Source organism: Stegostoma tigrinum, chromosome 6, assembly GCF_030684315.1.
Source record: "Stegostoma tigrinum isolate sSteTig4 chromosome 6, sSteTig4.hap1, whole genome shotgun sequence".
Taxonomy (NCBI): domain Eukaryota; kingdom Metazoa; phylum Chordata; class Chondrichthyes; order Orectolobiformes; family Stegostomatidae; genus Stegostoma; species Stegostoma tigrinum.
Window position 1 is genome coordinate 101,149,657 of NC_081359.1, and position 16,306 is coordinate 101,165,962.

General features: G+C 42.9%; 1 protein-coding gene across 6 annotated transcripts in view; it reads right to left on the reverse strand.

Moving 5' to 3' along the window:
- Positions 1-2,270: 2,270 nt before the first annotated feature.
- Positions 2,271-16,306, reverse strand: part of dhrsx (dehydrogenase/reductase (SDR family) X-linked) — a 333,567-nt gene continuing 319,531 nt past the window's right edge. For all 6 annotated transcript variants that reach the window (XM_059646809.1, XM_059646807.1, XM_059646806.1 and 3 more), the window contains one exon: positions 2,271-4,164. In XM_059646809.1, the coding sequence (XP_059502792.1) occupies positions 3,967-4,164 (198 nt within the window). In that variant the 3' untranslated portion in view covers positions 2,271-3,966. The remainder of the gene's footprint in view (positions 4,165-16,306) is intronic.

A 16,306-nucleotide genomic window follows, 5' to 3' on the forward strand; every position in this document is an offset into this window, starting at 1 on the left:
CAGTTTGATCGAATTCAGAAGTACGCCTTGGGAATCAGTGATGCTGGAATTTGTCATGCTATTCCATTCTGCAAGATGTTACCAACATTCAGGAAAGGAAGCTCAAATAAGTCATTGATTGGGCTTTTTGATAAAGTGGTTAAATGGGACGTAAGGGGTAAAAAAGTGAAACTGAAAAATATTATGTCAGGTGATAAACTAATGGCACTTTATTTCCTTTGGTGTTAACCGCCTGTTCTGTTCTAACTATCAATTTATCAATTCTCAAAACTGTGTGATGACAAGATTTTTAATTGTGGTTCAGTTTCCTCATGTATTATTCAACATCTTTGATCATCAGACTGAGAGAAAGACAAGATAAAATGTAAGCTCTTATGGGTTGCCTTGATCAAATTACTGTATGACATTGTTTTATATATAAAAATACAGCATCCCACCTGGGTGAATGGTCAACATTCACAAAGGAAGTTTGAGGGAGGAGTAAAAAGGGAAGGAAAGAAAACTTGCATTTACATAGCACTTTTCGCAACTACAGAATCTCTCGGAGTGTTTTATAGTCAAGTAAGTGAATTTGACCTGCAGTTGTTAACTGTGCTCAGGATAGTACCATACAGCATTGCAATAATGATTGGGAAACCTGTTAGTGGAGATACAAATACTGGCCTCGATACAGGAGGAGGTGAACTCTCTTGCTCTTCTTTGAAATAATGTCATGTATATCTTGAGTCCACCTGAATAGGAAGACTAGACTGCTGCATGGGCCTAGATGATGTGCTACGGAATAGAATTTAATGGTTGTAGTGGCAGCCTGTAAAGTTCGTGGAAACACCACCGTGGTCAATTCAGAAGACCTGATGGGTCTTAATACAAACCTGGCAACTATCTAGCCAGCTAAAATAAAAGCAAAGTGCTGCGGATGCTAAAGATCTGAAATAGAAACCGAAAACAGTGGAGGAACTCAGCAGGTCTGGTTGCAGGGAGAGAGAAACAGAGTTATTCTTCCAACATGACTCGTCTTTGGTTTCTCTGTCCCTTGATGTTACTAGACACGATGAGTTTCCCCAGCCTATTATTACCTACCTAGTCAGCATTGGGATTCCTGGGTGCAGTGAGAGGAACTTTCTACCGAAGGCTAAATGTCCCATTCACTGTCAGCACCAGCAGTAGCTGGTGGTCACCACTGGTACTGACAGGTGTGTGGTCTGCACGACAGACAATCAATGGGGCCTCAGGATAAACATTATTGGTAGCTTTGCTGGTGCCAGATACGCGGCCCAATGAGGGAACGGAGGCGAATGTTGTGTGGGCTGTTTGGTGGGAAAGAGAGAGCTAGAGAGAGAAAAATTGATTTAAAGGGCAGAGGAAGGTTTAATCTAGATGCTTCTGTTACCACCTACGGAGTGCCCCAAAAGGTCAGATCCCTCTACCAGGCTCCACATACATCGCTCAAAGGTTTCCTGGCATAAGAACAGAAAATATTGGAGAAACTCAGCAGACCTGCAGTATTTATGGCAAGAGAAACAAAGTCTGATAGGACTTCTTCAGAACTCCCTTGCTCCTGTCGCCCTTGTCTTTCTCAACAGTAGGTTGCTTAAGAAGAATCGTTGATAAATTTAACAGCAAGACTTCACTGCAATTATGATTCCAAAAGACAGAAATTGCTGGAGAAGCTCAGCAGAGCAGGCAGCATCTATAGGAAGAAAGCAGAGTCAATGTTTCGAGCCCGGTGACTCTTTGTTGAATAAATTCTGATGAAGAGTCACCAGATTTGAAACATTAACTCTGCTTTCTTCCCACAGAAGCTGCCCGACCAGCAATTTTTGCTTTTGTTTTAGATCTTAGTGAGCACAGTTTTTTGTTTTATGATTCCAGAAGATCTTTATGTGGAGGAAAATCCAATTTTAACATTCAATGAACAAGTCTCTCCTCACTGTAATGACTGTTGATGCATTTAAGAAAACAGATCCCATTGGTAGGAACCCAGTTTTATAATCTTTATACTGATATTTAAATCCCTCCTTGGCTTTCCACACTCTCTACCTTTTTAAAAGTTTGTCTGTGCAATGTGGGGATCCTTACAAGGTTATGCCTAATTCTCCTGAGTTAGTTGCTGTCTTCTTGAGCAGTTGCAGTCCATGCGGTAACACAGTGGGGAGCTGGAGGAACACAGCAGGCCAGGCAGCAACAGAGAAGCAGGAACGTTAACGTTTCTGGTCAGGACCCGTCTTCAGAAATTGCTGAAGAAGGGTCCCAACTTGAAATGTGAACGTTCCTGCCCCTCTGATGCTGCCTGGAGTGCTGTATTCCTCCAGCTCCACATTGTGTTATCTCTGACTCCAGCATCAGCAGTTCTTACTATCTCATAGTGCAATCCATGTGGTGATGGGTACACCTATTGTGCTGTTAGGAAATGAGTCTAGGAGTTTGGCTAAACAATGAAGAAGTCAGCATAGAGTGTATACTACAGAGGAAATTTAACACCACTTCCTTGAGACTGTTTCCTTCATTGTTCCAAATAGTAGGGATTGCAGGTTTGAGTAATGTAATTGAAGCTTCCTTGATGGGTTCCTGCAGTGTATCTTGTCAATGGCGCATGCAAACAGCAAAGTGCACCATGGGTGGAGGAAATTAAAGTAGTGTGGATGGGGTACCTGTGAAATGGGGAAGTTTGTTCAGGACACTATTAAGCTTCTTAAATGTTGTTTGAGTTACATCCCAAGCAAGTGTCGAGTGTTCTCATGCCCTCCTGGCTTGTGCCTTACAGATTTTGGAAAGGCTTTGGGGAAGGAGAATTTACTCACTGCAGACGATCTATTCTCCTAACAACAGTGTTTGTAGAACTAGACCAATTTTAAAAAAATGTTCAGGGGGTTTGGGTGTCACTGGCTAAGGGAGCACTAATTGTCTAGAGGGCAGTTAAGAGTCAATCACATTGCTGTGGGTCTGAGTCACATGTAGGCCAGACCAGGGAAGAGTGGGTGGTTTCCTTTCTTATAGGCCATTGATGAATCAGATAGGTTCTAAAACATAATTGTACTGACATGACTCCAGATTTTCTAAATTGAATTCAGGTTTCACCATCTGCCTATTGCCCACACCCTCAGGGCATCAGATGGGGTTCTGGACTACTAGTCCAGGAACATTACTAACTACACCGCCACATCCCCTAATTAGTCACTTATCTTTAGAATTCTCTCCCAAAATCTGTCCACCTCTCTCTGCCCTCTTTTAAGAAATTCCTTAAAAGCAATTTTGTTGACTGAGCTTTTGGATTTGGCCTGTGCTAGTATTTCCTCTGCTGGTGACAATTTCATTTTAGTAGCATGTCTGTGAGGAATCTGGAAATTTTTTTTCTAGGTTAAACATGCTTAATTAGACTTAAATTATTGCAGTACGGGTTTCAGCCATCAGAAACTGATGAAGTAGCCAGATGGTAATGGAAATGTGCAAATCTGGAAACCTACATCTTGAAAAGATAGGAGGCAGACTGATGAGCAGCTCAGGCAGAAGGATGGGTCATTATTCTGGATAGGACTTTTTATCTCAACTGATGGTGTCTAACAAAAGGTATCTCCTTAGCATAAGCAAAATAATTAAATAGGCCACCAGTGGCCTCTACAGGTAATAATTAAGTACTGGAACACCGCAGTACCAAAGTGCATATGTGGATATATCTTTTTCTCTCTCTAAATCTGAACAGTTTGACATGTTTCGTATAATCATATATTATCAACTCGGAAATTTTGTCAATATACTGAATTGAACCAAACATCCAAAATAAGTTTTCGGTTTCCTGATGAACACAAACACCATGAGTAATTGAATTCATTGTGATTTTAGCTTCGGTTTTAAGCTTGCAGTTTCCCATGAGTAGGCTTGTTATTCCTGGTGCCAGCTTAATGAGAGGAAGTGACTGAACCACATAGCTCACACACTCAGCCTTTGTGTCACAGCCTCCTCCTTCCTTCAAACATTGGACTGGCGCCACTCCGGAATCCCAACAAGCTTGCAGCTTTGAGTCCAAAGTTTTTTTTGAAGGTCTGCATCATATGAAATGTCCGCAGATTTTGTCTTCTGGCCATTAGCAAGGTAGGAACCTCCCACTCCTTCCAAGTCTGGAGAAACTGCTGCGTATATCACAGTGGAAGCTCCCTGGGCTGCAGTCTGTAGGAAGAGAAGAAACAGTGAAAGGAATGAAAGCTGCCAAAAGTAATGAATCATTCGCTGTCAAATTATTAGTGTCTAAATGATCTTGTGGTGATGAACAAATGGACAGCGAGTTGCAGATGGCCTCAAGCTTCAGGACAGCTTGCATGGCACCACTGTTAGCAAAAATGGCAGCTGACTGTTAAACTCTCCGCTAATTTCAGGAAATTGTTGCATCCTCACATTCACAACCTGGTCAACTGGTCACAGAAAGTTAGAGCTGTTACTTAGCAGGGCAAGGGCTCTTTCAATGACAAGTTGGACATTCCAACAACAACACACTACCGACTCCAGTCTCTTAGTTTTGGTTTCTGGATTACTAATTCCAATGACATTACCACTATGTGACCACTTCCCTTAATTAGTCACTTACCTTTAGAATTCTCTCCCTAAACCTGTCCAACTCTTTCTCCTTTCCTTTAAGATGCTCCTTAAAACCGATTTTGTTGACTAAGCTTTTGCATTTGGTTTGTGCTAGTGTTGACCATAAGATATAGGAGCAGAATTAGGCCTTTTGGCCAATCGAGTCTGCGCCACCATTTGATCAGAACTGATATGTTTTTCAGACCCATTCTCCTGAATTCTCCCCTTAACCCTTGATCCCCTTATCATTCAAGAACCTCCCTACTTCTGCCTGAATTACACTCAAATACATAGCCATCTGCAGCAATGAGTTCTAAAAGTTCACCACTCTCTGACTGAAGAGATCTCTCGGCTCAGTTCTGAAGGGTTCTCTCTTCACTATGAGGTCATGCCCTTGGGTCTCCTACTAATGGAAACATCAAATGTAGCAGCATTACAATTGAGTAAAGGTAACTTCAAAGACACGAGGAGGAGCTAGGCAGGTTTGATTGGAAGGGGAGCCTAGCGGGGAAGACAGTGAAGCAGCAACGGCAGGGGATTCTGGGAGTAATTCGGTAGGCATAGCTGAAATTCATCCCAAGGAAGAAGAAACATACTAAGGGGAGGACAAGACTACCTTGGCTGACATGGGAAGTCATGGACATGGGAAGACCCATGACAAAGTCAGCATAAAAGCACAATAAAAAGCATATAATGTGGTGAATATTAGTGGGAAATCAGAGAATTGGGAAGATTTAAAAGCCAGCAGAGAGTATCTAAAAAGCAACAAGGAGTAAGAAGATGAAATATAAGGTTAAGCTAACTAGTAAAGTAAAAGCGGATTAAAAAAAAATTTTTTTGATATCAAAAAGGTAAGGGAGGTGCAAGAGTGGACATTGGGCTTCTAGAAAATGAGGCTGGAGAAGTCGTAATGGGGAACAAAAAAAAGACAGAGGAATTAAATCGGTACTTTACATCAATCTTCATGGTGGAAGACACCAGCAATATGCCTGAAAGAGAACAACTGGAACTGAGTTGTCTCATTCTTGAAGGGAGTAACTTGCTCTTGGAGGTTCTTGCAAGTTATATTTTTCTTTATTGTTATCTTTTATTTCTGTATCATTTTCTCCCTCTCTCTTGATCCAATACCTCTTTCCCTTTCTTTATTTCTCTTTGAGGCTGATTAGAATCTAATCAATCCTAATTCCTTCTTCATAGTACCTTTGTTTCCTTCTAAATTCCTAACTTCCAATTTTCTTATTGTTCATCAAGATTCCAGATAGCCTCTTACCCTTGTCTCTCTGTTACAGCTCCTACTGCTAGCAACTTACAGTGTAAGAATTTACATAAATGAGGTACGAGGAAGAGCAAAAGGCTAAATAATGACACTTGCTGTGAGATTATCCCAATCCAGCACATTCCATACCAAGAGCTAAAAGTTACACTTTTGTGAAACACAGTATAAATTCTCTGATTATGGTGCACTTAAAGAAGTATAGGCCAGAGAAAAGACACATTAATCCATGCCACCTTGGAGTATGACTTTCTGTCCTGCATAGGAAGAGTGAATTCATTTTTATACATGGCAAAAATCAAAACTTTATAAACACCATTGTAATTCTGACATGAAACCAGGTTGATAAACCTACCTGTTGTAAAGCCACTTTTCATGTAAACCACCAACTTCTGCAATAGATGGGGCAGGATTTATTGCCTACTCCTAATTGACCAGAGTCAACCGCATTGCTATGGATCTGAAGTCACATGTAGGCCAGACCAGCCAGATTTCCTTCCTTAAATGACTATTATGAGGGTCATAATTTTAAGGTGATTGGAGGAAGGTATAGGGAAGATGTCAGAGGTAGGTCCTTTACACAGAGAGTGCTGGGTGCGTGGAATGCGCTGCTGGCAGTTGTAGTGGAGTGAGATGCATTACACACATTGAAGCGACTCTTGGACAGGCACATGGAGGACAGTAAAATGTAGGGTATGCAGAGTAGTTTGATCTTAGAGTGCGATGATAGATTGGCACAACATCGTAGGCTGAAGGGTCTGCACTGTGCTGTACTGTTCTATGTTCTAAAAGGATATGACTGAACCAAATGGGGATTAAGGGCAAATGACAGTGGGACTTGTCAGTCGACTGGCTTTTAATTCTAGATTTAATTCAATTCAAATATCATCATCTGCCAAGGTGGGATTCAAACCCTTGTCTCCAGAACATTGACCTGGGGTTCTGGATTGCTAGACCAGTGATATTAGTGGAACACCACCACCTTCCAATATCAATATGTTGATGCGGTTAGGTGCAGAAAAGTGGAAGGAGGGTCCTGTTGAGCATAAACACTAACATAACCGAGTCAGGTTGAATGGTCTGTTTCTGTGCTGTACACCAGAATGTGGGGCCAAGTGAACAGAAATCCCTGCCATTGATAATGGAATGGAAGAGGAAAAGTCAAAATGTTGGAGTGGTTGGTCAGGGGTAAGGGTTAGATGGACACTGACAAATATCACTGACAGAAACTCTTGCTGACTCAATCAGTACTGGAAATAGAACAACCAGTTCTGTACTGTTTGACTGTTCGTCCCAAATGATGTCATCACAATGGTACTGGTGTTGCCTGGGCAACTTCTACAGTCTTCATTTCAGTCTGGCTCAGGGTAAAACCCCACTGTCTCTAACAAAGTAACTTTGAGCAGTCTCACCTCTACTCCAGCACAGCACAAAATGGCCAGGGACCTGATAATAATTGGTATTATGTTGATAATCTCAAGCAGAGGGGCGCATTGCAGAGTTAAAATGGCAATTTCACAAATCAGAATGATGCACTATGGTACACTAAAATGCATGAGCTTGGAAATAGGGTTCTTTGAATATTAATAAAGAAATGTTTAACAAGAATTTGCATTTATATGGCATCATTAACATATTAAATCTTCTAAAATATTTTACAGGGACAAAATTAAATGCTGAGCATCAGAAGGAACAGGGTAGAAAGAGGTTATGACATAGCCTTTCAACTCTCAGTAAAAACTAAACTCCAATATGAGATCTACTTAGATATTGTTGAATTAATTCTGACATCTCTCCTTAATTGAGGCTATTTGTTAAGATTAACATAACAGAGAGGGGACAAAAAAATGACCAAGAAAAGTGAAGAAATCTTTTTTGGTTACAAGTTACATTGAATTTGTTGGAAAGTTTCTCACCAGAGGGCCTGGCATAATTATTCATTCTATCCTATCAAACTTGCCTCACAAATTACCCATCTTAGTATTAAGTTGTGTCTTGCACCTGATTTCCTACCCCATTGTACTACATGTCACCCCCACAACAACTACCCACTCCCCCCAATAAATGGCATATGCCATGTGAATCCACCATCTTTGCAAGGCCACAGTGCACCCACACAAGTGTTGGCAAATCTTCGTTACCCCTCACCAGCAACCTTGTGGCACAGCAGCCACAAAACCGCGCTGCCCATGGCATACATGGACACTCTCTTACACAGACAATCCCATTCTCTCACCTTAGGTACCGTTTAGCCACCATCTGTCTTTAGATTGTCTTTAGCTACATGACATCAGAACACCCTCTTAAGTCAGTGCTACACTGTCCCCAATGCCCACTGAAGAACCAAAAAATGCAGTAGGACAGCATCACATACAATCAGTAAATGCAAACACAAATGTGAGATTTTATTTACACAAAGCGAAACGGAGCAAAAATGAAGACAATAGAAGCTGAATGTTACCCCAACAATACCAACGAGATTTCGGCATCATGGCCCATAGATTAACAGCATCAGGGTCGTACCTGGCACCAGGTATTCCCTGAGAGATTCCATGTTCCCCTCAACTCACACTATGCCAACAGCCTATTTCGACCATTCAAACCCATACCCAGTGTGGACGTCCACTAGACTGAACTTTATCTAACTGTCTGCACAGCCCCCGAAAGTCTAAATTATATCTTGATGATGTGCTCCTTGATGGTCTCCCTTTGGAGGCCATGCTGGTTCTCATGGTCAATGGCTCCCTCTGTCATAGCCCACCAAGCCTGCAGATGCTGTTCCACATTCTGTCTATTCGTCTTGATTTACCCTGTCACTGTCCTTGACCCCACTTCTTCAAGTTCCTCTGCTTTTCCCAGCCTCCTCAGCTTGGCATCACGACCATCCTCTGTCCCCAAAGGGCACCCCCCCCCCACCAAACCAAACCCCCTGCATAATCAATGGGCAAGCCCTACGACTGTAATTGCTCTAAATCTTGGCAAACCCCTCCTAGGCACATCTGACCATACCCGTGACGAGTGTCTTTGCAGCGTCCTGACTGACAACACATGAGTCCCCTAACTGCTGCTCTGGCCCTTCAGGGCTGACTGCTCCTCACTGCCCAGACACTATGGGGACAGATTCCCAGACGATGAACATCCCAAGCAGATGACTGACACCATTAAGCTCCTGCACTGCGTATGGACTGTGGCAGTGACTGACCACACCATGACCCTCTGACCATCTGTAGTCCCCCACTGTACAGAGGACTAGGGCCCACCAGGTTTCCGACATGGCCATGAGTTTGATGTGTTTACCATGCAGGCAGCTGACACATGCTGTAGGTGTTCGACTGATGTCTCAGCGTGCTGTATGTCAAGAGATGCCCACACCCCACTCACAGAAGTTCCATGCTGACAAGCAGTTGGTATATGTATGAACATAAGAGCACCTCAAAACAGCAGTACTGAGTGCCTTTAGCTCTAGCTGAATCGCCAATGTGCCAACAGGCATGGCAATGCAAAGCATGAATGTTGTGGGCATGCAGGTAGGCACTAAGTGAGTGAGCAAGCAGCCCCAAGATGCAGCCTGCTGCATTCCATGAGCTGGGAGCCTGTCCCTGTTGCAGCCTTTCAATGCTAGAGCTCTACATTCCACATCTGTGCTTCATGAGCAACCTGCCAGTGTAACTGAAAATGTCATGATGGTCATGGTGTGTTGGCAGATGTCAGATGAAGGATGCATTTGGCTGTTGAACGTTGCTCTTACCCTGGTGTTTTTTCCAGAGTAAAAATGTCAATCGTAATGTCAATAATTTCAAATGTAAAAATGTTTTCCCAGGGCAGAAATCTCAATTACTAGGGGACATATGTTTAAAGTTAAAGGGGATATGTTTAAAGGAGATGTGTCACGCAAGGCTTTTATACAGAAGGTGGCAAATGCCTGGAATGCACTGCCAGAGGAGGTGGTGGAGGCCGATATAAGAGCAACATTTAAGAGGCATCTTGACAGATAAATGAATAGAGGGATACAGGCCGTGTAGAGCAAAAGAGTTTTAGTTTAGAAAGGGGTCATGTGTTGGTGCATTCTTGGTGGGCTGAATGGCCTGTTCCTGTGCTGTACTGTTTTTTGTTCTCTTTGCTGTTTGTTGTTGAGGTCGCTTGGAGCTGGCAGCAAGTTGAATCTGCCAGGTACATGCTCTGGTTCCCTGGTCGTGTTTTGCCAACATCGAAATTTTTCCAAGAGTTTCCTAAGATGGGAGATTGTTAGGAAGTCAAGCTGCTCACCAAGAACTTCACTATGGTGCTTGTGAAAACCATGAAAAATGGAATGAGATCATCTCAACATGAGGACAGGCTTTGTCAATTTTTTTTTATTCATTTGTGGGATGTGGGTGTTGCTGGCTGGCCAGCATTTATTGCTCATCCCTAGTTGCCCTTGAGACGGTGGTGGTGAGCTGCCTTCTTGAACCACAGCAGTCCCCCTGCTGTGGGTTGACCCACAATGCCATTAGGGAGGGGATTCCAGAATCTTGACCCGGTGACAATGAAGGGACAGCGATATATTTTCAAATCAGGACGGTGAGTGGCTTGGAGGGGAGCTTGAAGGTGGTGATGTTCCCATATATCTGCTGTCCTTGTTTTTCTAGATGGAAGTGGTTGTAGGTTTGGAAGATGCTGTCTGAGGATCTTTGGTGAATTCCTGTACTGCACCTTGTCGATAGTATACACCGCTGCTACTGAAGTCGGTGGTGGAGGGAGTGGACGTTTGTGGATGTAATGCCAATCAAGTGGGCTGCTTTGTCCTAGATAGTGTCAAGCTTCTGGTGGACTAGGAGTTGCAGAGCCCCACCCGAGGCCCAACGAAGGATCATTGGGCCCCTGGACATCCCTCCTCTTCCTTAAGTTCCAAATGAATACATTTCTTGATTTCTTCTCTTCATGCTAGGACACTTGTGCTCCAGCTCCCTGCCTTTTTGCCATGTGGAACCTGACTCCTGACTAGCCAGGGGTAATGCAGAGTTACACGAATAGGGTGGAGGCACTAAGTCTGGTTGGGATGTTCTTCAGAGGGTCGGTGTGGATTCAATGGGCCAAATAGCCTGCTTCCACACTATAGGGATGCGAGGCCTTGGAACAGTTCCCTGGAATTAAAATGCTTCTTATCACCTGCCTTGCCTAGTACCCACTCATCCGAGTCAATTACACTTTGGCCTCAAATTCTTAAAACAATGAGTTAACAAAACTCTTGTCACTTGCTAATGACAGAAGGTAGGGTTGGCCTGACAGGAAACTGCATTCCTGCCACCGACTCACACTAATGTAATTTAGCATCGGTACGACAGCTGTAAAAATCAGGCCCCAGATGTTTAAAAACAATTTACTGATATCTAATTAGAAACTCATTTCAACCCTTCATTTCACAGTCAAGTGATGAAAAGCTTTCAATATTGGGCTGCAGGGAATAAGAGAGGAATGAAGCCTTAGTTCAGCGGCAGAAAAGCAAAATCTGCCATGCTACCAGGTAACAGCTTGTCATTCAAAGGGCATTTGTGCAAATATTAAAAAAGTCCCAAATTTTTACCATTGCACAGGACCAGACTTTGTAGTTCTGATGGATTGGAGATGACAAACATAGAACTTAGAACATAGAACAAGCCGTAAAATACCTTGCTCCAATATAAAGGACATATTCAGTTTCAAAGAAGGGGCTTTTCTCTCCGCAGATACTGCCAGACCTGCAGTTACCCTGTTTTCATTTCTTTTCATCCAGTACAAGATGTTGGATAAGTCATCTCATACCCTGCAAAGCTGTGGACCAACAGCTGCAATTTGGGATTAAACAGTGTCATTCTCTTTTGAACAGAATGGGAATGATGGGCTCAAGGGCCGCCTCTGTGCTGTAAATTTTCTATTTTAAGCCTGAGTGGCCTAAAACACTGCACACGTGGAAAGGACAGGGAACAACATGAATACTCAAAAATATCAGCGTTACCTTTCACGTTCCTTCCTTCGATTAATGAATATTTGTGGAATAACTACTTTAAACAGTCGTTGTTCGTTTATTGGACCGCACGTTACGCAGTCATTTTGCCTCCGAGTGCCCATGCTGACTCTATGGCTGGATTTTTGGGACTGAAAGTTGACGTGGCCGGAACTTTGTCCCACTGGCCAGTACGCTAGTTCCCTGCTTCTGCCCCACATCTGGGTCACCCACAAATATGTGAACCGGCTTATTCAGAGCAACTTGAGGGCTACATAAAGGCGAGCAGGTGGAAGTGTGCTGGGAGCATCCAGGTTCTGGTGGGTATTGGAGGCTAACTTAGGTGCATAGACACAGGAGCCTGGTGGCAAGTGAACAGTCCAGGACTTTTGTGAGGCTCAATGGCTCTCCATGCTTGGCAGGAGCAGTGGCAGTCGGTCTGTAGAAGGAATACCCCCCTCTCCCAGCTCCTCCTCCTACCTAGAGTGGTGGCCTTCAAAGTCTATACATCCATGCAATTCTGGTCTCCTCACTGTAGGAAGGATGTTGTGAAACTTGAAAATGTTCAGAAAAGATTTACAAGGATGTTGCCCGGTTTGGAGAGTTTGAGCTGTAGGGAGAGACTGGGGCAATGTTCCCTGGGGTGTCAGAGGCTGAGGGAAAATCTTCCTAGTTATTCTCACTCTGAAGACGTCTCTTTTTTAAATAAGTATCCAAATCCCTTTTGAAAGCTATCAATAAATCTGCTTTCACACTTATCAAGCAGCACATTCGTGATTGTAATAAGTTGTGTCTCAAACAAAATACTGACCTCACTTTTAGTTCTTCTGGCAGTCATGCTAAATCTGCATCTTCTGGTGACACTGATACTTGCATGATTTTGCTATTTGGGACTCCATATAGAACTTTCATTACATTTCAAAGCAATTCGTTTTAACTGAGACAGTTTTACAGATTTGTTTCTACAATTGGATGAATAGTTAATGCATTCATCTGAAATTTCTCTCTGCTTTATTATTGCCTATCTAAAGTAGATGGTGTAATAAAATGCACATAATTTAAAAATGATTGCATTAAGTTATTGCTCCATGAATATCCCAAGGGTCAAATGCAAATGTGATACAATATTTTCTTATACATATGTCTCCAACGGCATTCTTACAGCCTAGACATTTCCATAATAGATAGATGCAAGTAGAGCCACTGAATTTTGCAAAATATTTCTATTTGTTGCCTGCAAAGCAAGATGCCCTTGTCTGTCAACATACCTGGTCAACTATGGCAGTTCAAGCCACTATTAGATTGAGGTTGATTTGTTGACCAGCATGTGGTTTTCGCAGCATTGGTCATCCTGGGGTTCTTTCTGCATTAAGGATTTATGCAGGTACAGCTAGTTGAAAGTTGCCAAATATAATCTGAATCAACCTGGCAATACTAAACAATGAAGATTAAGATCAACCAGAAACTCTACTGCATTAAACAATGGCTCACACTGCATAAAGGTCCACAATTAGTTCATGTCCTGTGATGCGTGAATTGGAGTCTGAGGAAAGAGGCAGGGAGGAAGATAATAACTTGTGAAACGTGGCGGCTGCTCAGAAACAGATGGACATAAAGGCAAATGAGTGGGCTCGAACCAAAAAAGAAGTTTGGGATTAGAAGGGATGCTAAGCATATTTGAGAGAGAAAGATCGCTAAACAGGCATTACATTAAATCGATAATAAATAATATTTAACTGCTCTTTACTTCCTCACATTTTTTACATCATATTCCATCTGCCAAGTTTGTGTGCACTTGCTTATCCCCCTGCAGATTCTGTCATCCACACTGCCATACATTACATTTTGAAATGGCCAGTCCTGGCACTTAAACAATGTTTTGATATAAATTATCTTTAGGCAGAGGTTTTGAAGCAAAAGTAGAACGGATTCCATTTCTATCATAGCCTCAGGAATTATGAATTTGGCCATTTCCCAATGTGATGTTCCTGTCTTCTGACTGAATGCACATGCACATGTTGCTTTCCACCAGGGAACGCAAAGGTGGAAATAACTTGTAGCTGTATCTTCCTAATGCAGGCCCAGGTGGAATCAGAAGTGGGCAGATGCTCAGATAACAAGGTGTAGAGCTGGACGAACACAACAAGCCTAGCAGCATCAGAAGAGCAGGATGGCTGATGTTTCAGGCGATGACCCTTCTGCTTGGCCTGCTGTGTTCATCCAGCTTGACACTTTGTCATCTCAGATGCTCCAGCTATGTCCGGGCAGATGCTGATGCCTGCAGGTCAGAAAGGCCACCTCCACTCACTGGGACATCAGCCCAGTTCTCTTGACCCTTGTCCTTGGGTCTCAGCTCCTTCCTCTTTTTGCATCCTCCATACCTGTTTTCATTTACTCACAGGATATGGGCATCGCTGGCAAGGCCAACATTGAATGCCTGTTCCTATTGCCTTTGAGAAGGCGATGGTGAGTTGCCTTCTTGAACCACTGCAGTCCTTGAGCTGTAGGTACACTCACAAAATCAGTAGGGAGGGATTTCCATGACTTCGATCCAGTGACAGTGAAAGAACAGCAATACATTTCCAAGTCAACATGGTAAGTGGCTTGGAGGGGAACTCGAAAGTGGTGATGTATCTGCCGTCCTTATCCTTCTTGATGGAAGTGGTTGTGGGTTTTTGAAGTATTGTCTAAGAAGATTTGGTGAATTTCTGTAGTACATCTTGTAGATAGTGCACACTGCTGCTACTGAACATCAGTGGTGGAGGGAATAGATGTGGTACCAACAAAGTAGGCTGCTTTAAACTGGACGGTGCCAAGCATCCTAAGCATTGTTGGAGCTGCACCAATCCAGGAAAGTGGGAAGTATTCCATCGTGCTCTTACTTCTGCATTGTAGATATGGAACAGGATTTAGGGAGTCTAGAGGTATTTTAGCTAAAGGACTCCTAGTCCCTGCTCTGCTTTTACAGCTACTGTATTTATATGATGAGTTCCGTTCAGTTTCTAATTAAGGGTAACTACCAAGATGGTGACAGTGGAGGATCCAGTGTTGGCAATGTCAATGAAAATCATGGGCTGGTGGTTAAGTTGTCTCTTATTGGAGATGGTCATTGCCTGATATTTATGAGGTATGAACGTTACTTGCCACTTTCTAGATCAAACCTAGTATTGTCCAGGTCCTGCTGAATTTGGTAGATAGACTGTTTCAGTATCTGAGGAGTCGTGAATGGTGCTAAACATTGTGCAATCATTCCCACTTCTGACCTTGTGATGGAAAAAAGGTCTTTGATGAATCAAATGGTGATGATTGGGCGTAGGAAACAAAAGTTCTTGAGGTGCAGTGTTCATTTCCCCGTGTCTGAGCCAGGAGGCCCAGATTCAAGTCCCACCTGCCTTAGAGGCATGTAGTTATAGCTCTGAACTAGTTGATTAGAAAATATCAACCTCAATGAATGCCTACAGCGATATCCTGGAGTTGAAATGGCTGACATACAAGAACCACATCAACTTTCTTTGAGCCAGATATGATTCAAAGCATTGGCCAGCTTTTCCCTGATTCTCATTGGTCCAATTTAGCTTAGACTTCTTGATGTCAAGGGTAGTCACTCTCACCTCACCTCTGGAATTCAGCTCTTTAGTCCATGCTTGTACCAAGGCTGAAATGAGGTCAGGAGCTGTGTGACCCTGCAAAAGCCAAACAGGGCATCAGGGAGCAAGTAGTTATTAAACAAGTACACCTTTATTGTACAGATAAAAAGCCCTTTTGTCCATGTTTGAACCAAGGTTGCAATGAAGCAGCCCTGGTGGAACCCAACTTGATGTCACTGAGCAGGTTATTGCTGAGTAAGTGCTAACACCTTTGATTACACCTTTCGTCACTTGCCTGACGATCGAGAGTAGATTGGAACGTCTTTCATATTCCCAGGAAGTCCCAAAACAATTTGCAACTAGATAATTACATTTGAATTACAGCACAAAAAACAGATCATTCAGCTCAACTGGTCTATTGGCAAAACACATCATTAACCTAGCCACACAGGCAGATGAATGATCAGTTTAAGTAAAAGAAAGACTTGCATTTATATTGCAAACTACTAAAAGAACATATTTTGTAGGTTACTGTGTCCTTTTTTGGTTCAGAGGTTTATTCGCGGTATCGACAACTCAACTCAAGATTCCCAAATTATTGTTTGCGCATAATGTGTCCACTCAGCGTTCAAAAATAAACTTGTACTCAATTAAACTTTTCCTAACCTGTCAACATGTGCAAGGTTGTGTGGGAGATAATGGGAACTGCAGATGTTGGAGAATTCCAAGATAATAAAATGTGAGGCTGGATGAACACAGCAGGCCAAGCAGCATCTCAGGAGCACAAAAGCTGACGTTTCGGGCCTAGACCCTTCATCAGAGGCTTGTCTGAAAGTTGGTATGAGAAAAATGATCAGTTTTCTCCTTCTGGCCTCCAAGTATGGTTGATCAGCCTACTTTACTCTGAAGCACCCC